This window comes from Spinacia oleracea, chromosome 4 (assembly GCF_020520425.1).
Source record: "Spinacia oleracea cultivar Varoflay chromosome 4, BTI_SOV_V1, whole genome shotgun sequence".
NCBI classification, from domain to species: domain Eukaryota; kingdom Viridiplantae; phylum Streptophyta; class Magnoliopsida; order Caryophyllales; family Amaranthaceae; genus Spinacia; species Spinacia oleracea.
Window position 1 is genome coordinate 38,359,726 of NC_079490.1, and position 26,197 is coordinate 38,385,922.

Sequence of the window (26,197 nt, forward strand, 5' to 3'; positions counted from 1 at the left end):
GGTCTTTTGTACGAAGTATTAAGACTAAGGTTTTTTTTTATTTTTGGCTTAATTTCAGTTTCAGGATTTCAGTTTAGTTCAGGAGCATTCAGTCTAGTCTAGTTCAGTTTAACTTAATTTTTATTTAATTCAACTTATGATTATTATTTATTATATTTTATTATTTATACATAACTTATTTTTTACTATATTTATTATTTGTGAATAAACAGGAGGAGTAAGAGAGAGAATAGTGTTGTCTGTATTATTCCATATAGTACCAGGTATATATAGGATACAATAGTTAGGGTTTTACTGAACCCTAGAATATTCCGGGAATATTGACGGGGGTATAATGGGCATCCATATTATATTTCATAACACTCCCTTGGATGTCCATTATTCAAAAATAAAATTTCTCTCTTAAAATAAAATATTTCCTAATGCGCGAACGATGGTGCCTCATTAAAAACCTTACCAGGAAAATCCAGTGGGAAAAAGCCATGGTTAAGGGAAAAAGAGTACATCGCGCATCTACTCCCCCTCATGATTACATGACTTGAGATCTTTGAGACGATGCAATCCAATCTGGTAAACTAATTTCTTGAAAGTAGCAGTTGGAAGCGCCTTGGTAAATAGGTCTACCAAATTTTCACTTGAACGAATCTGCAGAACCTGTACATCACCATTCTTCTGCAGGTCATGGGTGAAGAAGAATTTTGGTAACATGTGCTTTGTTCTATCACGTTTGGTGTATCCATCCTTGAGCTGTGCGATGCATGCTGCATTATCTTCATACATAACTGTTGGAGCTTCTTTCCCTGTGGATATGCCACAATCTTCTCGTATATGTTGAATTACAGACCTTAACCATAACGACTAGCTTCGTGGATAGCTAAAATTTCTGCATGGTTAGAAGAAGTAGCTGCAATAGTTTGCTTCATGGAACGCCAAGAAATGGCAGTACCACCACATGTGAAAACATATCCTGTTTGTGATCGAGCATTATGGGGATCAGACAAATAACCTGCATCTGCAAAACCAATTAAGTCTTCTTTGGTCTGGTTAGGAAAGAATAATCCCATATCTTTCGTTCCTTGGAGGTAACGAAGTACATGTTTTATCCCATTCCAATGCCTTTGAGTTGGACATGAGCTAAACCTTGCTAACAAATTTACTGTAAATGATATGTCGGGTCTCGTATGACTAGCAAGGTACATCAATGCCCCTATTGCACTTAAGTATGGTACTTCAGGACTAATGATATCTTCATCGTTTTCTCGAGGGAGAAATGAGTCTTTATCTATATCTAGTGATCTTACAACCATTGGGCTACTCAGCGGATGTGCTTGGTCCAAAGAGAATCTTTTCAGTACCTTTTCTGTGTATGTTGTTTGATGCACAAGGATTCCATTCTTAGGTGCTCAATTTGTAGGCCTAAGCAAAATTTTGTCTTTCCAAGATCTTTCATCTCAAATTCTTTCTTCAAATATTCCACTGTATGTGATATCTCTTCAGGAGTCCGAATAACGTTTAAATCATCAACATACACTGCAATTATTACGAATCCTGCTCCAAATCTCTTTATAAAAATGCATGGACTGATGGGGGTCATTCTTATACCTTCCTTTAACAAGTACTCACTTAGGCGATTATACCACATACGCCCTGATTGTTTCAATCCATAAAGAGATCTATTTAATTTTATGCAGTAATGTTCTCGAGAACTAGAATTTGCTGCTTCTGGCAGTTTATATCCTTCTGGGACTTTCATATAAATGTCAATGTCCAGTGGCCCATATAAGTAGGTTGTGACTACATCCATTAAACGTAAATCCAGTCCTTCTCTAATTGCCAGACTGATAAGGAATCTGAAAGTAGTTGCGTCCACCACAGGAGAGTATATTTCTTCATAATCGATTCCAGGTCTTTGTGAGAATCCTTGTGCAACTAAACGTGCCTTGTACCGCACAATTTCTCCATCTTCATTCTTCTTTCACACAAAGACCCATTTATGTCCCACTGGTTTTACACCTTTAGGTGTACGGACTACTGGTCCAAATACTTCTCTCTTTGCAAGAGATTTTAATTCTGCCTCAATTGCTTCCTTCCATTTTGGCCAATTATCACTTTGTGTACACTCTTCAATAGACTTTGGTTCTTGATCCTCATTTTCATCCATAACATCAACTGCTACATTGCATGCAAAAATTTCATCGACGTCGATTTTATTTCGGTTCCATTTTATTCCAGACATGACATAATTAATTGATATCTCTTCATTATCAGGTACCTGAATTTCTTCATTCGTCATGTCTAAAGTCTCTTCTGGAGATTCTTCAAAATTCTTTGTTTCCTCGTTCTGGCCATTATTAGTCGCCGCTCCTTTTCTTTTACGAGGATTCTTATGTTTGGAACCAATAGGTCTACCACGCTTCAGGTGTGCTGTAGACTCACTAGCAGTTTGATATTGTCCTGCTGGGACATCAATTTTAATTGGAGCATTTACAGCTGGTATATGTGACTTGGTCACTCTATTTGGGTCAGTAAATGCGTCTGGCAATTGATTTGCTAAGTTTTGTAAATGAATTATCTTTTGTACTTCTAATTCACATTGTTTAGTACGAGGATCAAGATGAGACAATGATAATTCATTCCAACTGATTTCTTTCTCCAGCTGTGTATTTTCTCCCCCTAATGTTGGAAAGACTTACTCATTAAAATGACAGTCTGCAAATCGAGCCTTAAAAAGATCCCCTGTAGATGGCTCTAGATATTTAATTATTGATGGGGATTAAAATCAAACATATACTCCTAACCTCCTTTGAGGGCCCATCTTAGAACGCTGTGGTGGAGCAATTGAGACATATACAGCACATCCAAAGATTTTCAGATGGGAAATATTCGGTTCCTGACCAAAAACTAATTGTGATGGGGAGAACTTTTGATTACTCGTTGGCCTGATGCGAATTAATGCTGCTGTATGTTATATAGCATGTCCCCAAGCAGAGATTGAGAGTTTGGACTTCATAAGTAATGGTCTAGCAATCAACTGGAGACGCTTGATTACTGATTCAGCCAGACCATTTTGTGTATGAACATGTGCTACAGGATGTTCAACACTTAGCCCAATGGACATGCAATAATCATCAAAGGCTTGAGAAGTGAATTCACCAGCATTATCAAGACGAATTTCCTTCATAGGGAAATCTGGAAAATGTGATCGTAATCTAATCAATTGAGCAAGTAGTCTCGCAAACGCCAAGTTACGAGTTGATAACAAGGATACATGTGACCATCTACTAGATGCGTCAATTAAAACCATAAAATATCTAAATATTCCACACGGTGGGTGAATTGTCCCACAAATATCTCCTTGTATACGTTCCAGAAAATTGATAGATTCAAAATTTATTTTAGCTGGTGAAGGCCGTATTATCAACTTTCCTTGTGAGCAAGCAACACATGAGAAATCATTAGGAATAATCTTCTGGTTCTTCAATGAATGTCCACATGAATTTTCAATTATTTTTCGCATCATTATTGAACCGGGGTGGCCCAACCGGTCATGCCAAACAGTGAAATTATCAGTAAACTTCTGGTTTACTGTGGCATATGTTTCAATTGTATTGATTTTAGTGTAGTACAAACCAGTGGAGAATGCAAGTAATTTCTCCAAAATATGCTTAGTGCCTTGGGTAATACCGGTGATGTGAAGGTATTCAAAATTTCCTTCACTTATTGTCTCAACGTGATATCCATTATGTCGAATATCTTTGAAGCTCAATAAATTTCTTTGAGACTTGGGAGAATATAATGAATCAATGATTTCAAATTTCGTTCCCATAGGCAATAATATGTTAGCTCTTCCGAAGCCTTCAATTATCTTTGTACTACCTGATATAGTACTCACACTAGTTTCTTTCATTGTCAAATGAGAGAAATATATCTTGCTTTTCAGTATGGTATGAGTAGTTGCACTGTCTGCTAAGCATAAATCTTCACCATTCATTGCTAACTGAACTTGAGGGGTATTCATGTTCTTCAAATTAATGAAATCAATAAGAATAACTTAATAACCGAAATTTAATAATGTCATATAAAATTATTGTTAGGTTATGATTCATATGACAAAACATAAATCATGCGGAAAAACCATAAAGCCAGGTAAGCATATTATTTACACATAATCATTTAGCATAGTTTAGATGCATACACTTTGTTGCGTGCCCTCCCTAGCTGCGCCCGAACCGAACAAGAACAAGTCTTTAGGACTACAAGTGTCGTCCCTCCGTAGATAGTCCACAGCACATCCAGATCCGCCTTAAGCTTGATCAACTAGAATCGCCCTTAAGGTACTTGGAATTTTCGGCTAGTTGTAGGCAATTGTGTGACTGAATTTGCTCTCAAAATCACTTTGAATACTTGAATACTCGATGTAAATTATGAGCCCTTAACTCATATTTATAGACCATGGAATAAGTAATCGAATCCTACTAGGATACGAATTAATTAAATTAGAATCCTAGTAGAATTCTTATTTAATTAATTTATCTTTTAGGATTAGCAATTTAATCATTAAACAAATCCTATACTCTTCAGGTTTCTTATGTGAACACAAACTCTACACGAGCATGACCCGCAAGCGTGCAGGCCATGCCCGCGCACAGCCCACACGGCCGCTCGGCCCACGCGAGCTACAAGCCCACGCGAGCAGCAGCAATGCTCGCAGCCCACTGCTCGCAGCTGCGCGCGCTGCCACGACCTGTTGGGCCTGGCCTTGCGCTGGGCCTGGGGTGGCCTTGGCTGCTCGTGTGGCGCGCATGGCTTGCTGGGCGATGGCCCGGCTTCGTGATGGGCCTTCGTCTGGCAGGCCTCGTCCGATGCTAATTCGTACGATACGCTTTCGATTAAATTCCCGATTCCGGATTTTATTTCCGATACGAACAATATTTAATATTTTCGATTCCGGAATTAATTTCCGTTTCGAACAAATATTTAATATTTCCGTTTCCGGAATTATTTTCCGATTCCGATAATATTTCCGATTCTGACAATATTTCCGTTTCCGGCAATATTTTTGATTCCGGCAATATTTCCATTTCCGATAATATTTTCCGATACGTACCATGTTTCCGTTTCCGGCAACATCTACGACTTGAATAATATTTATATTTTCGATACAATCCATATTTCCGTTTCCGGCAATATCATCGTTTCCGGAGTATTCATTTCTTGCCTGTGACGATCTCAGCTCCCACTGAAACCAAGATCCGTCGATTCCGAATATCCATAGATGGAGTATTTAATGCTGATCCGTTTACGTACTATTTGTGTGACCCTACGGGTTCAGTCAAGAGTAAGCTGTGGATTAATATAATTAATTCCACTTGAACTGAAGCGGCCTCTAGTCAGGCATTCAGCTCACTTGATCTCACTGAATTATTAACTTGTTAATTAATACTGAACCGCATTTATTAGACTTAATATTATATGCATACTTGGACCAAGGGCACTATTTCCTTCAGTCTCCCACTTAACCTTAGGGACAAGTGTGCATTTACCTAATTACTTTGTCGCTCGATGCTTGCTCTTGAACATAAGGTAAGAGTTGTCATACTTATTATGTCCAGAGGTGTTTCTCGATTTCAGAGTTCAACTGATCAAATAAACAGATAATCATAGCCTATGATTCATCCGAGCACGGCCATGCATTTTACAGTTTCTAGCTCTCCGAGTGGCCTTGTACAACTTTTAAGCATCTCATCCCGATTTATGGGAGGACAATCCCAATCTTGCAATCTTGAGATTAGACTTCGTTTGATAGGTGATTACCTGAGCGTTGCCTTTATAGCCTCCTTTTACGGTGCGACGGTTGGTCAACGTTAAAGTAACCAGTTCTCAAACAAGTAATCTCAAATCACTCAGGTATTGAGGATTTAGTGTCTAATAATTTTAATGAAATTTACTTATGACAGATTTTCATCTCTTACAGTAAAGTTTCATAGGTCTATCCGATACTAGTCTTCCCAAAGTATCTATGCAAATGATTTTGACATTGCCATGTCCACATAGTTCAAGAAACAGAACTACTAGTCATCTTGCATTCTAGTCGTCTAACGTTTTCTATGCGTCCAATTTTATAGAAAACTCCGACCAGGGACCATTTTCAACCTTTGACATTCAAGTTCACTTGATAGACATTTCTTAGTCACAGAACTGGTCCTGACAGTCTATCTTGAATATATCGTCAAATTGAAGGGACTCATCATTTAATAAACCACAAATTAAAGGGAAAAATGAATTCTATTCATTTATTGTGAATGATTAACCAATAATGTTTTACAAAGAATTAAACTCTAAAACTTTAAAACATTAAAAAAGGACATCAAAGCCATTCTCCAATATGCTTGATTCCCATAGCTGCAGTATGCGAGTTGTGCTTCGCCTGCGGCAGAGGTTTAGTCAATGGATCTGATATGTTGTCATCAGTTCCAATCTTGCTTATCTCGACTTCTTTTCTTTCAACGAACTCTCGTAGAAGGTGAAATCTACAAAGTACATGCTTGACTTTTTGGTGGTGTCTAGGCTCCTTTGCCTGTGCAATAGCTCCGTTATTATCACAATACAGGGCTATTGGTCCTTTAATGGAGGGGACTACACCAAGTTCACCTATGAACTTCCTTAGCCATATAGCTTCCTTTGCTGCTTCATGTGCAGCAATGTACTCCGCTTCAGTTGTAGAATCCGCAATGGTGCTTTGCTTAGCACTTTTCCAGCTTACTACTCCTCCGTTGAGGCAGAAGACAAACCCAGACTGTGATCTGAAATCATCTTTTTCGGTTTGGAAACTTGCGTCCGTATAGCCTTTAACAATTAATTCATCATCTCCACCATAGACCAGGAAGTCATCTTTGTGCCTTTTCAGGTACTTCAGAATATTCTTGGCAGCAGTCCAATGTGCCTCTCCTGGGTCTGACTGGTATCTACTCGTAGCACTGAGTGCGTACGCAACATCCGGGCGTGTAAATATCATAGCATACATAATTGAACCAATCAATGATGCATATGGAATCCCATTCATTCGTCTACGCTCATCAAGTGTTTTTGGGCACTGAGTCTTGCTTAGAGTTATTCCATGAGACATGGGTAGGTAGCCTCGCTTGGAGTCTGCCATCTTGAACCTATCAAGCACCTTATTGATATAAGTGCTTTGACTAAGTCCAATCATCTTTTTAGATCTATCTCTGAAAATCTTGATGCCCAATATGTACTGTGCTTCTCCTAGATCCTTCATCGAAAAACATTTCCCAAGCCAAATCTTGACAGAGTTCAACATAGGAATGTCATTTCCGATAAGTAATATGTCATCGACATATAATACTAGGAAAGCAATTTTGCTCCCACTGACCTTCTTGTATACACAAGATTCGTCTGCGTTCTTGATGAAACCAAAGTCACTGACTGCTTCATCAAAACGTATATTCCAGCTTCTGGATGCCTGCTTCAATCCGTAGATTGATTTCTTTAGCTTGCATACCTTTTTAGCATTCTTTGGATCCTCAAAACCTTCAGGCTGTGTCATAAACACAGTTTCTGTTAAAATATCGTTTAAGAAAGCGGTTTTGACATCCATCTGCCATATTTCGTAATCGTAATATGCAGCGATTGCTAACATTATCCGAATAGACTTTAGCATTGCAACTGGTGAAAAGGTTTCATCGTAATCCACACCGTGGACTTGCCTGTAACCTTTTGCAACCAATCTAGCTTTGAAAACTTCAAGTTTCCCATCCTTGTCTTTTTTTAGTTTGAAAACCCATTTGCTTCCAATGGCTTGGTAGCCATCTGGCAAATCGACCAAATCCCATACTTGGTTTTCTGACATGGAGTCTAATTCAGATTGCATGGCTTCTTGCCATTGCTTGGAGCTAGGGCTCGTCATAGCTTGTTTGTAAGTCGCAGGTTCATCACTTTCAAGTAATAGAACGCCATAGCTCTCGTTCGTCAAAATACCTAAGTACCTTTCCGGTTGAGATCTATATCTCTGCGATCTACGCGGGGTTACATCTCTAGATAGACCATGATTCTCACCAGATAATTCTAAAGATCTCTGAGTTTCATCTTGAATGTCATCTTGAGCATTCTCTAGAGTTTGTTGTTCGACTCGAATTTCTTCGAGGTCTACTTTTCTCCCAATTGTCATTTTGGAAATGTGATTCTTTTCCAAAAAGATACCATCTCGAGCAAAAAACACCTTGTTCTCAGATGTATTGTAGAAGTAATACCCCTTTGTTTCCTTTGGATAGCCCACAAGGATACATTTGTCAGATTTTGGATGAAGTTTGTCTGAAATTAATCTTTTGACGTATACTTCACATCCCCAAATTTTAAGAAAAGACACTTTTGGAGGCTTTCCAAACCATAACTCATATGGAGTCTTTTCAACAGCTTTAGACGGAGCTCTATTTATAGTGAGTGCAGCTGTATTTAGTGCATGTCCCCAAAATTCTATTGGAAGTTCGGCCTGACCCATCATTGACCTAACCATGTCTAGCAAGGTTCTGTTCCTCCGTTCCGACACACCGTTCCATTGTGGTGTTCTAGGAGGAGTCAATTCTGATAGAATTCCACATTCTTTCAGATGGTCATTAAATTCATAGCTCAGATATTCACCGCCTCTATCAGACCGCAGTGCCTTAATCTTCTTGCCTAATTGATTCTCTACTTCACTCTGAAATTCCTTGAATTTATCAAAGGATTCAGACTTATGCTTCATTAGGTAGACATAACCATATCTACTGAAGTCATCAGTGAAAGTGATAAAGTAGCTGAAACCACCTCTAGCATTTGTACTCATTGGTCCACATACATCTGTATGGATTAAACCCAATAGTTCAGTTGCTCTTTCTCCAACTTTAGAGAAAGGTTGCTTTGTCATTTTGCCAAGTAAACATGATTCGCACTTACCATAATCCTCTAAGTCAAATGGTTCTAGAATTCCTTCCTTTTGAAGTCTTTCCATGCGTTTCAAGTTAATATGGCCTAATCGACAATACCACGGATAGGTGAGATCTGAATCATCCTTTTTGGCCTTTTTGGTATTTATGTTATAAACTTGTTTGTCGTGATCTAATAAATAAAGTCCATTGACTAATCTAGCAGATCCATAAAACATCTCTTTAAAATAAAACGAACAACTATTGTCTTTTATTAAAAAGGAAAATCCCTTAGCATCTAAGCAAGAAACATAAATGATGTTTTTAGTAAGACTTGGAACATGGAAACATTCTTCCGGCCAGTTCCAAAACTAGCCCAGAGGGCAACGACAAATAATAAGTTCCTACAGCTAATGAAGCAATCCGTGCTCCATTTCCCACTCGTAGGTCGACTTCACCCTTGCTTAATTTTCTACTTCTTCTTAGTCCCTGAGAATTGGAACATAAGTGTGAGCCACAACCTGTATCTAATACCCAAGAAGTTGAATTAACAAGTGTACAGTCTATAACGAAAATACCTGAAGATGGAACGACTGTTCCGTTCTTCTGATCTTCCTTTATCTTTGGACATTCTCTTTTGTAATGGACTATTCCATCACAATAAAGACAGCTTGATGTGGATTTGTCCTGCTTTGATTTAGCATTGCCTTTGGACTTTCCACTTTTCTTGAACGGTATCCCTTTAGCCTTGAGTAAATCTTTGGCTTCACAGTCCAGTATTATCTCAGCCTTTCTGACAAGGTGAACAAATTCTGCAACTGTTTCTTTTCTTGGTTCACTTAGGTATAGTTGCTTGAAGCGACCAAACCCATTGTGAAGTGAATTGAGCAAGATAGAGACTGCCATCCTTTCGCTTATTGGTGTTCCTAGCAGGCTTAGGCTATCGAAATATGAAAGCATAAGATCCACATGGAACCTTAGTGGGACGCCTACCCTTTGTTTAGTGCGAAGGAGCTGAACATGTGTTTCTTGGACTTCCATCCTATAACACTTGTTGGGAGAACTAACCTTTAGACCAGACATTGATTCAATCAACTCATGGACGTTCAGGTCCCTGTCCTCCGTGCTTGCACGACAGATATCCCTCAGATTCTTGATGAGCGTAAAAGGTTCATAAGCTACAAACCTTCTAGCCCATTCATCAGGGATATTGTTCAGCATGAGACTCATAACCTTTTTGAGATCCGCATCCCAGGCGGAAAATCTTTCAGGGGTCATGCCTCTGGCATAGTAGCTTGGCATGGGATGTAATAGTACATACTCAAGTCCATTGAGTCTGACTATTTCAACTAGCTTAGCTTCCCATTCAAGAAAATTTGTTAGGTTCAGCTTGACCATAAGCTCAGAACCCATGATGATGTTTTGATTGTTGTTTGCCATAGTTAAAAATACAATTGAAAAGAATAAACAAATAAATAACCATTCACAGTTTCTCTTAATAAACTTAAATTCTAGCATACATGCATAATTCAATGTTCATTAAGCATTTTATTCAAGTTATGTGTTCCGGCAGGTGTGAATAAAATTATTCCAAGATCCTAAAATCCATTGAAGAATTAAGCACATTATGTATTTAGACTCAATTCTAAAATCTTTTAGGTAAGCAAAAGCCTTTTGCTAATAGTCTAGAAACTACTCTTGGTTGATAGGCACGTCTAAGAACTTATTAGGTAAACCTATCGATTTTGCCACGACATAAAAGGACTCCTTACTTATATCGTTGAGTCTCACCAAAACTAACATGTACTCACAATTATTTGTGTACCTTACCCCTTTAGTATCGATAAGTAACACCTCGCTATGGCGGAAAACTATTACTAAGATCGATGAAGAAAGGATATCCAAGTAAGTGTTATTTTGGCATGGCACCTTTTAACTCAATTTTTAAGTTTGGAACTTAAGGCTCTAACTATGTTGGTTAGATTTTAAGTGAACTAAAACCTTAATCATGCAACATAATTAAGCTTTGATCTCATGCATATTTAAGACATATTTAAAAGCAATAAATAACTTAAAACATGCATAAGATAAATGTGATCTAGTATGGCCCGACTTCATCTTGAAGCTTCAACTTCAAATTCCGTCTTGAAAATCTCCGTGGGAGGCGCCATTTTCTTCAAATAGGATAAGCTATAATTGAACTAATTACAACTATTTGATGGTACACAGACCATATTTGAATTGAAAAACAATTTTGGTACTTTAGACCAATTACATTCAAATTAATGGTACGCAAACCATATTTTCTATCCTATTTGGGCCATACTAGTCACTTCATAACCTGCAAAACAGTACATATACAATATATATCATTCACCCATTCATTATCATGAATGGCCCACATAGCTGGTTAGTAAAACATGTTATGCATCACATAAATATTTGCAGCAATTAATTAAGGGCACCAATAATCTACCAATTATTCAGTCCTTATTAATTCTAATCAAGTTGTTTAACCTTAAGGGATTTGTAGACCTAATCAAGAGTTTATGACTAAGATTTCTCCCAGTTAAACCAATAACTTTATATGCTTTACTAATTTTAAACATAAAAATGTATTTCTAGTCTAACCGGAAACATACAAGTTTAATTAAAATTTAAAGCTCATATAAAATTATAATTGAATCCATTTATTTAATTTATTTTCAGTTGAATTAAATGAATTTAAATTAATTCAAGGATTTAATTTTAGTAAAATAATTAGTATAAAATAACATTTATAATAATTATAATATTCAAAATTAAACTCCAAGAAAACAATTTAAATTATCAATTTTAAAGTTAATTAAAATTATTTCCGAACTGAAAATTCAAAAGTAAATCAAAACGTACCAATCGTCGCAAGACGAGGCACCCCATCAAGCCACGAGGCAGCGCGCCCCGCTCGATCGATCGTTGCACAAGGCAGACACAGCCACACGCCACAGGCAGCCACACGCCACACGCACTCGGGCCATTGCTGGCCACGCTGCGCGCAGCCTTGTGCTGTGTCGCGTGTTGTTGCGCAGGCTAGCGCGCCGAGCGAGGGATCGCTCCCTGCTCGCGCGTTTTGCTTGCTTGCTGGGCGAGCCAGGTGCGCTGTGGCGCGGCAGCATCGCTGCCCACACGCGTCTTGCTCGTCGCTCGTGCCATGCATCGTTGCCTCGCCCATCGCATAGAACACACGGCACACACGCACAGGCTCCCTTGCCTCTTGCGTGCGCCATGCGCTATGTTGCTCGCTGCATTCGTACCGCATGGGAGACGAGCTCCCTTGCTCGTCGTCGCGTGCCCGCACTATACAACACCCCTTAAGGGTAACACGTAGCTTCCATTGCTTTGTGCGTGCAACATTAATGAGCGTTTTCATAAAAATTTAAAATTTTTAATTCAAAATTAATGACAAATTAATAAAACATATTAATTTCATAATTTTAGGGCGAAAAATCGAAAATTTATTAATCAATTAATTTACGATTAACATGGATTCAAATCTAGGTCATAAAAATTAAAAATTTAACATAAATTAACAATTTTTATGGTGGATTTTAATCATAGATACCTAATTAAATTATTAATTAATTATGAAAATCAAATTAATTCTAAATTATTCGAATTTCAACAAATTAATCATAATTACAAATTAGGTTGTATAATTAACAAGGCTAGGCATTCAAACTTGTTAAACATATACTGTAGGTCAATCAAAAATTCAAGATTTATCAACAAGAATCGCAAATATTTAATTTAACATCTTAAATTTGCAAACTTTTGCGTTCAAAAAACTAAAACCTCCGAAAAGTCATAGTTAGGCTTCGAATTTGGGAATTCTGGGTTCGGCCGAAAAACATTATTTTTGTCAAAAATTTAGAATGCCTTTTACATGCGGAATTGACACAAAAATCATTCGATTTGGATGAGTAACGAAGAAACTGCCGAAAAACTGCGTACATATAATTAAATAAACGCATTTTTGCAATTAATTAACAATTACGAAAATTAATCACCCCTTTTAATTCCTTGCAAATTTGTGAAATTTAACCATGTTTATGCAATTTAGATTATGAAAATAATAAGAGGCTCGTGATACCACTATTAGGTTATGATTCATATGACAAAACATAAATCATGCGGAAAATCGATAAAGCCAGGAAAGCATATTATTTACACATAATCATGTAGCATAGTTTAGATGCATACACTTTGTTGCGTGCCCTCCCTAGCTGCGCCCGAACCGAACAAGAACAAGTCTTTAGGACTCCAAGTGTCGTCCCTCCGTAGATAGTCCACAGCACGTCCGGATCCGCCTTAAGCTTGATCAACTAGAATCGCCCTTAAGGTACTTGGAATTTTCGGCTAGTTGTAGGCAATTGTGTGACTGAATTTTGCTCTCAAAATCACTATGAATACTTGAATACTCGATGTAAATTATGAGCCCTTAACTCATATTTATAGACCATGGAATAAGTAATCGAATCCTACTAGGATACGAATTAATTAAATTAGAATCCTAGTAGAATTCTTATTTAATTAATTTATCTTTTAGGATTAGGAATTTAATCATTAAACAAATCCTATACTCTTTAGGTTTCGTATGTGAACACAAACTCTACACGAGCATGACCTGACCCGCAAGCGTGCAGGCCATGCCCGCGCACAGCCCACACGGCCGCTCGGCCCACGCGAGCTACAAGCCCACGCGAGCAGCAGCAATGCTCGCAGCCCACTGCTCGCAGTTGCGCGCGCTGCCACGGCCTGTTGGGCCTGGCCTTGCGCTGGGCCTGGCGTGGCCTTGGCTGCTCGTGTGGCGCGCATGGCTTGCTGGGCGATGGCCCGACTTCGTGTTGGGCCTTCGTCTGGCAGGCCTCGTCCGATGCTAATTCGTACGATACGCTTTCTATTAAATTCCCGATTCCGGAATTTATTTCCGATACGAACAATATTTAATATTTTCGATTCCGGAATTAATTTCCGTGTCGAACAAATATTTAATATTTCCGTTTCCGGAATTATTTTCCGATTCCGATAATATTTCCGATTCTGACAATATTTCCGTTTTCGGCAATATTTCCATTTCCGATAATATTTTCCGATACGTACCATGTTTCCGTTTCCGGCAACATCTACGACTTGGATAATATTTATATTTCCGATACGATCCATATTTCCGTTTCCGGCAATATCATCGTTTCCGGAGTATTCATTTCTTGCCTGTGACGATCTCAGCTCCCACTGAAACCAAGATCCGTCGATTCCGAATATCCATAGATGGAGTATTTAATGCCATTAAACACTTGATCCGTTTACGTACTATTTGTGTGACCCTACGGGTTCAGTCAAGAGTAAGCTGTGGATTAATATAATTAATTCCACTTGAACTGAAGCGGCCTCTAGTCAGGCATTCAGCTCACTTGATCTCACTGAATTATTAACTTGTTAATTAATACTAAACCGCATTTATTAGACTTAATATTATATGCATACTTGGACCAAGGGCACTATTTCCTTCAACTATAGTTCAAACAAACAAAAAAAACCAAAATAAAATAACATGAATCCAAGTAAATAAAGTTTTATTCTTTAAATGACCATAAATGACTCTAATGATTAATTATTCCCTCCAGGGGTGGTGAGGAAATCAGCAACATCCAGGTGAGTTGTATCGCCATAATCAAAGTCACCTTCGCTATCTTTGTACGCAAGATTTGTTTCTACTTTCTTTCCCTTTTGCTTCAATGATTGTTGATAGAGCTCAACCAGATGTTTTGGTGTACGACATGTACGAGACCAGTGACCTTTTCCTCCACATCGATAACATACATTGGTCACATTTTCGCTTTTATCTTTCTCTTGTTTGTTACCATCTTTATTGTCCCACTTCTGGTGGGGATACGAGCTCTTGAAAGAACCACCTCGGCCTAAACCTCGACCATATCCATATCCACTTCCACGTCCACGTCCTTGACCACGTCCTCGACCACTATTGTTGGCATGATATTTTTCTTTCCCATTATGGGATGTCACATTCGCTTCAGGGAATGGAGTAGAGCCAGTTGGACGTGATTCACGATTTTTCATTAATAACTCGTTATTTTGCTCAGCCACAAGGAGACAAGATATAAGTTCAGAGTATTTCTTAAATCATTTTTCACGGTATTGTGTCTGCAGGACAATGTTATTCGCGTGAAAGGTAGAGTAAGTTTTCTCTAACATTTCTGCATCAGTGATTTTCTCTCCACATAACTTCAATTGTGAAGTAATTCTGAACATGGCTGAGTTATATTCACTGATAGACTTAAAGTGTTGTAGTCTTAAATGTAACCAATAATAACGAGCTTTAGGTAATATCACAGTTTTCTGGTGGTCATACCTCTCCTTTAGATTACTCCAAAGGACTTGTGGATCTTTTACAGTCAAGTACTCTATCTTAAGGCCCTCATGGAGGTGATGGCAAAGAAATATCATAGCCTTAGCTTTGTTTTGACTTGTTGCTTTATTTCCTTCTTTAATTGTATCACCTAGATCTTTTGCATCTAGGTGAATTTCAGCATCTAATACCCAAGACAAGTAGTTCTTTCCAGTAATATCAAGGGCCGTAAATTCAAGTTTTGTAAGATTCGACATAATTCACACTACATGTGAAAATTTTAAATTAGGACTTAGACACATCCATATCAAGTTGTAATCTAATTTCGTAGTTAAACAAAAATCATACATATAAGTCCATAATAAGTACAGTCGTGCAAACTAACAAAATAATCAGATCCATTACTAAATAACCAAAGACATATGCGTTAATAAAAACCTGTCTAACATGATACTACCAGATTGTAATTTAACAAGGACAAACAAAGTTCGAACTTGCGGCATAATCTTTAAACTTCTGAACAAAGACAAACAAGATGGCATAACATATCAATCGAACAATTAATGACATTCGACAATTTAATGACATTATCAATCGTCATGCTGCAAATTAATGGCAATTGTGGCAAATAATGATATGCCGCAAGTGGTTTTCCATAAGATAACAAATTAACAATGGTGGTGTAATAAAAACAAAGAGACATAATGATGAGTTTTGCCATAAGAGATAACAGTGGTGATGTAATACGAGGTTTTCTGAGACTCTACCAGCTAGAGTCTTTGAAAACTATACCAAGGGTATAAAGGTAAATTCACGTGCTTATTTGTGTTTGACCCACTAATTAAACATTTCCCTTTAATTTTCTACTTCTCTCTACAATTCTGGTTTCAATTTTCAAATTTCAAAATATATTTTATTTATTCTTTTTCTTATTTGTAAAAGTAGATAGTATTTAATTTGTTAAAATTTTCTCTCTCTTCTAAAATCACTTCAAACTTTCTGAGATTTTCGAATCTCTCTGCTTTAACTCTTCGCATTTCAATTTTCCATTTTCTAGGGTTCTTTCTCTCCTCTTATTTCCCTCATATTTACTGATTTCATATTTTAATTCTAATTCCTAAATTACATTGATCTCGTTCTTTAGAAATTAAGGTTTTTAATTATTTTGAAATTGAATTGTTCTTCAGGTATGGAAGATGTTCAAAGCACGACAGCACAAGACTATGGCGGCAATCAAGAAGTTCCGGAAATCGGTATTTAATTTCTTCTGTATTTTATTTCCGATTTATGCGTTGTTGTGATAATATTTCACATGTTCCTATTTATTGTAAAGTTAAGATTGTTTGATTGTAAGAAATCGAGAGTTTGGATTTTGTGTTGTAAGTTAATTTGTTTGATTTATTAAGTATGCTCTAAATTAGGTTATATTAATTCGGATACCTTTGAAAATTTCATCTGATTGTTTGTGAATTGTGATGCCTTATTCCGAGGTTGACTATCCCTGGGATCCCATGTTAGTATGTCTGCTAGGTACTTATGTTTGATTTTTGTTCATCGTGCTTTGCTGTGGTTTGGAGTGGGTTGTGTTATGGTTTATCTAGTTGCTTTGCTACTGAATTTGGTTCTGTAAGTTTGAATTTCTAATGTTGTAGCTTATGGTTTACCTTGTGTATTAAAGTGTGAATATTTTTATGTTTTCTTTGTAGAACTGCTGACTTCAGTATGGGTTAGAAAGAGGGCTAATACTTATAGGCTACGTTTTGTCATCTACTTAATGGCTTGATTTTAGAAAAAACATTAGGTCTTGGTTGATACTTAATAATTTAATGCTAGCCAAGTAAAATGATGATTCAACCATACTGTTTCAGCTTATAACCTCACTATAAAATCAGATATGCTGGATTTTTTTTCCTTACAGAAAAACACTCAGTCTTTTCGTACTTGAGGTAGATTTTAGCTATTTCTTTGTATTGCTATCATTATTCAAGTAGAAATGGTTGCATTTGTCTATGTAACTTTTACAAAATCATTCTTACAAGACTTAAGAGCGGGAGGAGGATCGGTGGTTCTTGATAATGATTTCATGGGTTCTAAATTTGTCCACCAGGTTTGTGCATCTGTTGGCAGACTACACTTGTCTCTAAAACCCACTTCTCTCCAATTTTCAATTGAGTACGTGTTTCATCCTTGAAATTTAGAAGTACATTCAAAGACTTGAATTATGAAGGCTTGCGTCTGTTGAAATCTGGAAAAGAAATCGTCAAAAGATGAAGACGCTTATGCAGAAGTACACTGTAAGTTATTGTATTTACTTATATTCACCTATTTCTTGAACTATTCAAATCTTGGAAGTTATCTTGTTTAAAGTTTTGTTAGTTGTTCCTGTTACCCGGCTATGACATTATGACAAGTGATAACTTTTTTTTAACTGCGAGAGAAAGTTCTATGGTTTTTAGGAGTTACACTCATCCGTTGAACGTATGTTAATGATATGCTACACTCATCTGCTACACTTCTTATCTGGCTAAAGAGTTGTTGGCTATTTCCAACCCATGCAAAGTTGCCGTCCAATTTTTTTGTTATGATATGCTTTACATTTCTAACCATTCAAGTAATAATTTTCAACTGAATATACTTTGGGGTGGCCTAGTTCATGTCACTACTAATTATATTTGTTATCCTTAAAATAAATTATAGTCACTTTCCCTTTTATCAATTTTAAAGTAGGATTTTTTAATTTTTGTTACCCTTGTTTACCAACTTTTTGGTTTTTGTGTGATCCATTGAACACTTCATGAAGGTAAAGTTTGTTACAATCAGACCATTAATTCTCGTTGTCAACAAAATAAAATAAAAATCAGACCATTATTTATCTTGATTTGGGGCATTTGGGTTTCTCCCGTAAGGCTGCAACACAAATTCATTGTTTCTATTTTCCGGCTGAGTAGTTTTTATGTCATTCATTGCAGAAATTAACGGTCAAATAATGTAATCAGTAAACACTGATTCTGTTGAATCTCATAATGTTTCCTGGATTTCTTAAAGTCCATCAAGGTGTTAACATTTCTAAATTTTTTGGAGAAAATGAAGAATTTGAACACAAAGTTGAAAGCAATCAAAATTCTGGCGCAGGTGTATTGTGCACACTGCTTGATTATCATTTATGTACAACTAGTCTATGTATTTGTAAATTTGAACAAGCGTCTCATTCTAGGTCATGTATGAGGTAGATAAAAGGTTGAAAATTTTCTCGCATGTGATTTACACTCCTTGTCTTACAATACATGCAGATTTCCAAATGCTTCAGATATGGAGATATTTTCTTTATATGGAGTTGGAATTCCTACTGAGAGAGCCTATATTTACAAGCTGAGTGCAACAACAGATTGTTACATTCCTTTTCAGATTGATACAATGGCAGACAGTTCAGATGAGTGCTCTTGTCTCAAAGGAGGGGTTTACAATGTTAATGGAGATGAAACAGTTCCTGTTTTGAGTGCTGGTTACATGTGTGCTAAAGCATGGAAAGGGAAAACCCGGTTTAACCCTTCTGGAATGCAAACTTTTATAAGGGAGTATGATCATGCTCCTCCTGCTAATCTATTAGAGGGTAGAGGCACCCAAGAATCACTTGCCATACGTAAGGCAACTGTTACAGAAAAAAATACTCAGTGGAAAGTGATGTAGTTAGGACTTAGGACCTTGAAAATGTTGTCTCAAGAGCACCTGTGGAAAGATTCTCACTGTTCGGCGTGGCTGGTTTGTGGTGTGGGTGAACCAAGAACCATGGCCTGTGCCAGATGGTGCTGGGGATTGGTACCTCAAAATTACAAATCAAAGCAGCAACAACATCAGAGAGTTTCAGGCTAAGCTCCTACCTGTTAAAGAAAGTGGATACTCCCTTGAGGCTACTGATTATGGAGGCTGAAAATATAGATTTCATATAGTGATATACAGAGTATATATGTAACATTTGTTTATAAGATCAATCATATTTTATTCGATTAATATCATAGTTTTTTTTCTTCTTATAAGTACTTAATTTAGATTAGCCCTAACCATCTACAAAATCATATTTGCTTCATTATGACTTTTGTAAGTCATATGACTACCTTTTATGTTTGCTTACGCAAGATAATTTCCTACCATAAGTCACAAGTTATTTGGTACTCAATGTCAATTTTACAATACCATTTATAAAATAGTACATAAATTTGGTACTGGGCTACAAATTTCCAATACCGTTTTTACAAGACATTTGCATATCCTAAGTGTTATTTGGTACTCAACGCCAATACCATTTTCATAAGATAGTACATAAATTTGGTATTGGGATCCAAAATTTCAATACCATTGTTACAAGATAGTAAATGAATTGGTACTCAAATCCATAATTCCTCCTCCTCTTTTGGCTCAATTGTCCCTTATAGTGATCAACAATCCATCTCTCTTGCTCCTCCCATTTTGGCTCAATCGTTACTTACAATGATACACTTCTCGTGAATGCTTTTTTTTCTCGGGTTTCACTGTGGCTCGGGTTTGGTCGGGTTAGGCCGTTAGGGGCCGGCTCCCATTTTTGCAATGGAAACGTTCCCCGGAGTTCAATTTTGGTATTGAATTTTGTAATGAGGAGGCTTGGAAACATATTTGAACTTGAATTGGGGTCCGAAATCAGGATTTGGACTCGAGCATTGAAATATCATAACTTTGAATTAGGAACTGAAATTGGAATTTTGGATTTGGAATGTTTTCAAATTGGAATTGTATTTGACTTAGAATTTGTGCTCGGATTTGAACAAAAGTTCGAAATTAAATCGAATTCCCAATACCAGTTTACAAGACAGTAAATGAATTTGGTACTCAAATTTAAGTTTTCAATGCCATTTTACAAGATAGTTAATGAATTTGGTACTCAAATTTAAATTTTCAATGCCATTTTACAAGATACAAGATAAAAAATTAATTTGGTACTCAAATTTAAATTTTCAATGCCATTTTACAAAATAGTAAATGCATTTGTACTCAAATTTAAATTTTCAATACCATATTACAAGATAGTAAATGAATTTGGTACTCAAATCCAAAATTTCAATACCATTTCCCCATTTTGGCTTAAAGTTCGATTTTGATATCAAATTTTGTAAATGTATGTGAACTTGAATTGGGGTACGAAATCAGGATTCGGACTCGAGGATTGGATTATCGTAACTTTTAAATTGGAAATTGCGGATATTGAACTTGTGGAGTTTTGAATTAGGAAGCGGAATTGGAACATTGTGTTTGAATTTGAATTTGAATTTGAAATTGTGTTTCACTTTGAATTTGATTTGAAATTGGAATATTGTGATTTGAAATTGAAATTGTGTTTCACTTTGAATTTGAAATTGAAATTGAAATTGTGTTTCACTTGGAACTAGGAAGCCTATGTTTTGAATTAATATCGTATAAGATCATATTCATTTGATTAATATCATAGTTTTCTTATTGACAGGCTTAAGTCGTATCACCTAATAAAAAATAAACCTAATTCCACTAACAAGGTAGCAAGGAAAGTCAGGATCGTATCCACATGGAAATAGGTGTTCTTATTTCTACTATTAAAACTAAGGTTTAGACTATTGGGAACAGGAAAAAGGGTTGATTTATATAACTAAAACTAAGACAATAATTAAATCGGGGAATACAATATTAAGGGAATCTAGGGCAACGATTCACCAAAAATGCAGATCAGGATTGGACAACAATCAATCAAAAACCATAACTCGGAAAACATGCATCTCTCGAATCTTATGAATTCCTTAGGAAATTATATAATTGACTATCATAAGTCACAAACTATTTAGTACACAACTAAAAAAATTCCAGCACCATTTTCCAAGATAGTAAATGAATTTGGTACTCACAACTATAAATGTGTGATACCATTTTACAAGATAGTTAACGAATTGGTACTCAACTCCACATTTGCAATACCATTTTGCACCATGAAGTGACACGTGTCAGTCCAGGTGTCTATTTTAGTAGAAGTTATAGACTTTTAATAGCATATGTTTATTTATTGATCAAAACTACAATTATGATTCATAATAACATAAATTAATATATAATACTTTATTGATTACATCCATATAATTATCTTATAACATCGATCATATAGAGTTAAATGGTCAATTATCTTATAATATCTCGTTGGTTTATACTCCCCCGCTCCATAATGTTCCTAATTTTCCCATTATATATTGCTGTCTCCAATGCACTACTTTGACCATTAGTAAAATTATAAGAAAATTATTATTTAGAAAATTTACATTGAAAGGAATCCAATGAGATCCCACAATTTAATATTCTTTTTGTCATCTGCACTACTAATAGTTTTCAAAGTTTTTAAACTTTGATCATATGAATAGTAACACGAGGAACATTATGGATGGAGTGAGTATAATTATGTTAGGAGTCATATAAAATTTGGTAAGTTCATATTGAATCATATACTTAGCTTATGTTTTGAATGAATAACTTATAAGATCATATTTATTGGACTAATATCATACTTTGCTTGCATAAAAATAATATAATTAAGATTTTTTAGAACATCCTATTTGACTATTAAGTCACAAGTTGTTTGGTACTCAACTCCAAATGCACAATACCATTTAACAATATAGTAAATAAATTTGGTACTCTACTCCAAATTTACAAAACCGTTTTACAAGATAGTAAATAAACTTGGCATTGACTCTAAATTTCCAATACCATTTTACAAGATAGTAATAGAATCGGTACTCAATTCCAAATTTATAATATCAAAAATAGGAAATGACACCAAATTTGTATATTGCAAAATAGCTATCATATGAGATCATATTTATTGGAGATTTGGAGTAACATCATAGTTTGTTTGCTTATAAATAAGTAGCTTAAATGTTTAGAACATCATATTTCATTCGTTAGAACATTCTATTTGCTTCCAATTATGACTTTTACGAGTCATACGATTATCTTTTATGTTTTTGACTTAAGATAATTGACTATTATAAGTCACAAGTTGTTACGAGTCATATAATTATTTTATAACATAGTTTATTGATTACGAGTCATATAATTATTTTATAACATTATACATAGTTAAAAAGGTCAAGTATCTTATAATATCACATTGGTTTATATAATTATCTTACGAGTCATATAATATTTTATAAGATCATATTGTATCATATGCTTAGCTTATGTTTTGAATTAATATCTTATAAGATCATATTCATTAGACTAATATCATAGTTAGCTTGCATCTAATTAAGATTCTTAGAACATTCTATTTGCTTCATTGTGACTTTTACGAGTCATACGATTATCTTTTCTATTTTTGACATAAGATAATTGACTATATATTATAACTTATAAGTCACAAGTTGGTAAATGAACAATACTATTTTACAAGATAGTAAATGAATTTGGTACTTAACTCCAAATTTACATCATCGTCTTACAAAATTGTAAATATATTTGGTACTGTACTCTAAATTTTCGATACCATTTAACAAGATAGTCAATAAATTTGGTACTAAACTTCAAATTTACAATACCATTTTACAAGATTGTAAGTAAACTTGGTACAAAGCTTTAAATACCCATGCCATTGTACAAGATAGTAAATAAATTTGGTAATCAACTCCAAATTTCCAATATCATCACCCTTTTGGCTCAATCGTTCTTTAATTACAATGATCGACAATCCACCTCTCTTGCTCTTCCATCGTCTTTTTAAATTGACATACCTCTTACTTAACCATCTATACAAATCCATATGATTCTCAAACACTTCATTGGTCGGAAAATAGGAAATAGCACCAAATTTGTATATTACAAAATAACTAAAATACGAGAATAAATATCTTATAAGATCATAATTATAGGATTAACATCATTGTTTATTTGCTTATAGATAAGTAGCTTAGATGTTTAGAACATCATATTTCATTCGTTATGAATTTTTAATACCATTTCCAATAGTAAATTAAATAAATCACAAGTTATTTGGTACTCGACGGTAAATTTTCAGTACCATTTCCAATACCATTTTACAAGATAGTAAATAAATTTGGTACTGGCTCTAAATTTTCAATACCATTTTACAAGATAGTAAATTAACTAAATCAAGTTATTTGGTAAAAATTAATAATATCAATAATACTCCATAAAAGTTAAGAATATTAATGTAAAAGTTAAGAAAAATCTTATAATCAGTTTACATAACTTTTACTATATGAACGCTCACTTTTAATGTAAAAAACTAACTTTTACATTTTTAGTTTAGTAAAATTTTGGAAAAATCTTATATCAGTTTACCTAACTTTTACTACATGAATGCTAACTTTTAATGCAAAAAAAACTAACTTTTATTTTTTTTCTTAACTCAAAAAGGCTAACTTTAACTTTTGAAGTTCCATAATAAGACCAATAGCCTATGTAGGATTTGAACCTACATCTCCGCGCAAGTTGCACGGTGCTCGGCCAGTTGAGCTAATAGGCTTACAAAAATAAAAACACACAATGTAGAATATACATAGCAATCAAAAGATTATGCAATTCAGATTGGGCTGCGAGTATCAGCACCCTAAACTTCAATAGCAGCTACTAAAAAAACCATTTGAAGTGCCACTATCACTTGATTTGTTTAACTGTTGCTTCTCAAGTAGATCTCTAGGTAATTTCTGTGAAATGCTAAAGGAGCTACTCTTTCCACCGGCCACAAGCTGAGTCCACGGAGATTTTTGCAGCCAAGAACTGCCTTTAGTTTCTTTATCTGAACTTGCACTTGGTCCGGCTGGCTGAGCTCCCTGAAGCTCCTCTCTAATGTCCTTCGACTGGGATGATTGGTCCACCACGTTTTCAGGCATAGAGTTGCTGAGCCTGTCAAGTTCTTTGTTAACAGACAATGTTTCAAGTCCCTCTCTAATCTCCTTTGACTGGGATGATTGGACATCCAAGATTTCAGGAACAAAGTTGTTGACCATTTCAAGTTCTTCTTTGACAGACAATGTTCTTCACACCTGAAGGAACCTGAAACATTGCAGTAACAAAACATAACATTTAGGGTCCTCACTAGTTGGACACAAAATTATAAAAAAAGAATCATACAAGATAAGCAAAACAAGTAACACAAATCATTAAATAAAATGCATCATCTGTTTAAAACTTTCATTCATTTGAAAGAGTATTTTTCAAAAGAAAAAAAAAATATGAAGACCATAGCAATCTGAAAGTCTGTTATTAAAACATGCTACTCCATATCACATAGCAAGTCTGGATAGAAACGGTAACTGTACACCGGGAAAAGACTTGCTCCTAAGAGTTACTATTTGCGAAAAGTACAAAACAAAATGTCTAATTGCGGGAACATCATTTCCTTGCGCATAAATATTTCAGGATCACTATGATCGCTACATTGGATACCTAAGGGCAGTATAGGTCTATTGTGTTAATGTCAACAATTATCTGTACAATAATACCCAATTACCATTACAAAGAAGCTAAACAAAATCTCAACGTCTCATATGTATTAATGTTGTTCAGTTTCTAAAGTCCTCTTTATATGTTCAGAAATTTCTTCTGCTGTTTTTGTTCCACAAGCTTAATGTTTTTTTAGAGTTTAGACTACAATAAACGAGCTACCTAAAATGTCTTTCTTACCTCTTGTTTTGTTGGTTGTATTTCTTGTATATTCACATCAGTATGCTCAGGTGCAATGCAGTTGACATGTATACAGAAATGTTTTGATGCTCTGAATAGGGTTGCAGCATAAAAAACAATTTTGATTTTTGATAGCCCTTACTCCTTAGGACTCGACCAACCTATATGGAAGATACTCCAATTAATGGTAAATTATGTCATGTAACTACAACAAATGCATCCTTACTACCAGAAAAAAATATCAACCGGTGGCAAGTTACTAAATCTAGTTTTTCTTTGAGGGGGGACGTTAATAAATCTAGGTAATAGATGAATATATTAATGAACATCTTTTACCTTTTCCACAAGCTTAATGTTTGTTTAGAGTTTAGACTACAATAAACCTCAAACAGTCCAGTAACAAATTAATAGGTCTTACTGGAGTCATCATCTGTACTGAAACAGATGATTGCTGGGGAGAAATCAACAAAGATTATCACAAAACATGAAATCGAAAAGCTAATTAAAGAGAGAAAGAGGGAAACCTTGTTGGAGCGCTTGAGATGAGCAGCATAAGCTTTGACGAAAATGAGGAGACAAAGAGTAAGCAAAGTGCTCATAAAACTATGTTTTCTCCGCCTAATCAACCTTCAACCAACCTTCAATGTCACATGATATCAATGTTAACAAGAAATGTTAAAAATCCCCAATTTCTTTAACCTCTTTCTCTCTCCTCTCAAACCCAATTACGGAAATTCAACCTCCAAATTCGATCGATTCTAGCAAATTGATGATCAAATTCTACTCAAATTTCACTTCACTTAGCTACACTTAAATTAAAATTGCCATATTAACATCATTCTATCATAAACCATGAAATCAAAAATCTGAAGAGAGAAAGAGGGAAACCTTGTCGGGAAATTCTGTCAATTTTTTCTTACCCTCCATTGTTGGTGTTGAATTAAAGAAGTTTCTTCTTGTTCTGAGAGAGAAAACGATGGAGGAGAGAGAAAACGATGGAGGGTTTTGATTTTTGTTGAAATTTTTGGGTTATGGCCTATGGGGCTCAAATTCACTGATTTAGTTATGGCGCTCAAATTTTGGGAGATTTATTTGATGGCGCAAAATGAAAATTTCATTCTCTCTCTAGCTTTCAGTTTGGCGCTCAGAGAATAAGGCTTTCCCTTTTTTTTTGGTCTGCTTT

The 26,197-nt window shown here is 35.6% G+C and overlaps 4 protein-coding genes across 5 annotated transcripts; 1 reads left to right on the forward strand and 3 right to left on the reverse strand.

The window, feature by feature from the left end:
• Window positions 1-513: 513 nt before the first annotated feature.
• Window positions 514-1,307, reverse strand: LOC130471474 (secreted RxLR effector protein 161-like). Its single transcript, XM_056841635.1, has 2 exons — window positions 851-1,307; window positions 514-800 (listed from the first exon to the last, which is right to left on the reverse strand). Exons 1-2 carry the CDS (start codon window positions 1,305-1,307, stop codon window positions 514-516), a joined length of 744 nt encoding a protein of 247 aa, XP_056697613.1.
• A 13,257-nt stretch (window positions 1,308-14,564) lies between these two features.
• On the reverse strand, window positions 14,565-15,035 carry LOC110777755 (uncharacterized). The gene has a single exon (XM_021982340.1). It carries the CDS (start codon window positions 15,033-15,035, stop codon window positions 14,565-14,567), a length of 471 nt encoding a protein of 156 aa, XP_021838032.1.
• A 63-nt stretch (window positions 15,036-15,098) lies between these two features.
• LOC110777754 (uncharacterized) lies at window positions 15,099-15,581 on the reverse strand. The gene has a single exon (XM_021982338.1). It carries the CDS (start codon window positions 15,579-15,581, stop codon window positions 15,099-15,101), a length of 483 nt encoding a protein of 160 aa, XP_021838030.1.
• Window positions 15,582-16,232: 651 nt separating this feature from the next.
• On the forward strand, window positions 16,233-19,371 carry LOC130459462 (phospholipid:diacylglycerol acyltransferase 1-like). 2 transcript variants are annotated; one of them, XM_056826836.1, is made up of 3 exons: window positions 16,233-16,577; window positions 17,432-17,618; window positions 18,730-19,371. In XM_056826836.1, exons 2-3 carry the CDS (start codon window positions 17,592-17,594, stop codon window positions 19,009-19,011), a joined length of 309 nt encoding a protein of 102 aa, XP_056682814.1. In that variant the 5' UTR covers window positions 16,233-16,577; window positions 17,432-17,591; the 3' UTR covers window positions 19,012-19,371. The 2 variants fall into 2 exon arrangements, 1 of the variants encoding a protein (XP_056682814.1); XR_008918856.1 differs by having other exon boundaries at window positions 16,240-16,577; window positions 18,615-18,754.
• The last annotated feature ends 6,826 nt before the right edge of the window (window positions 19,372-26,197 follow it).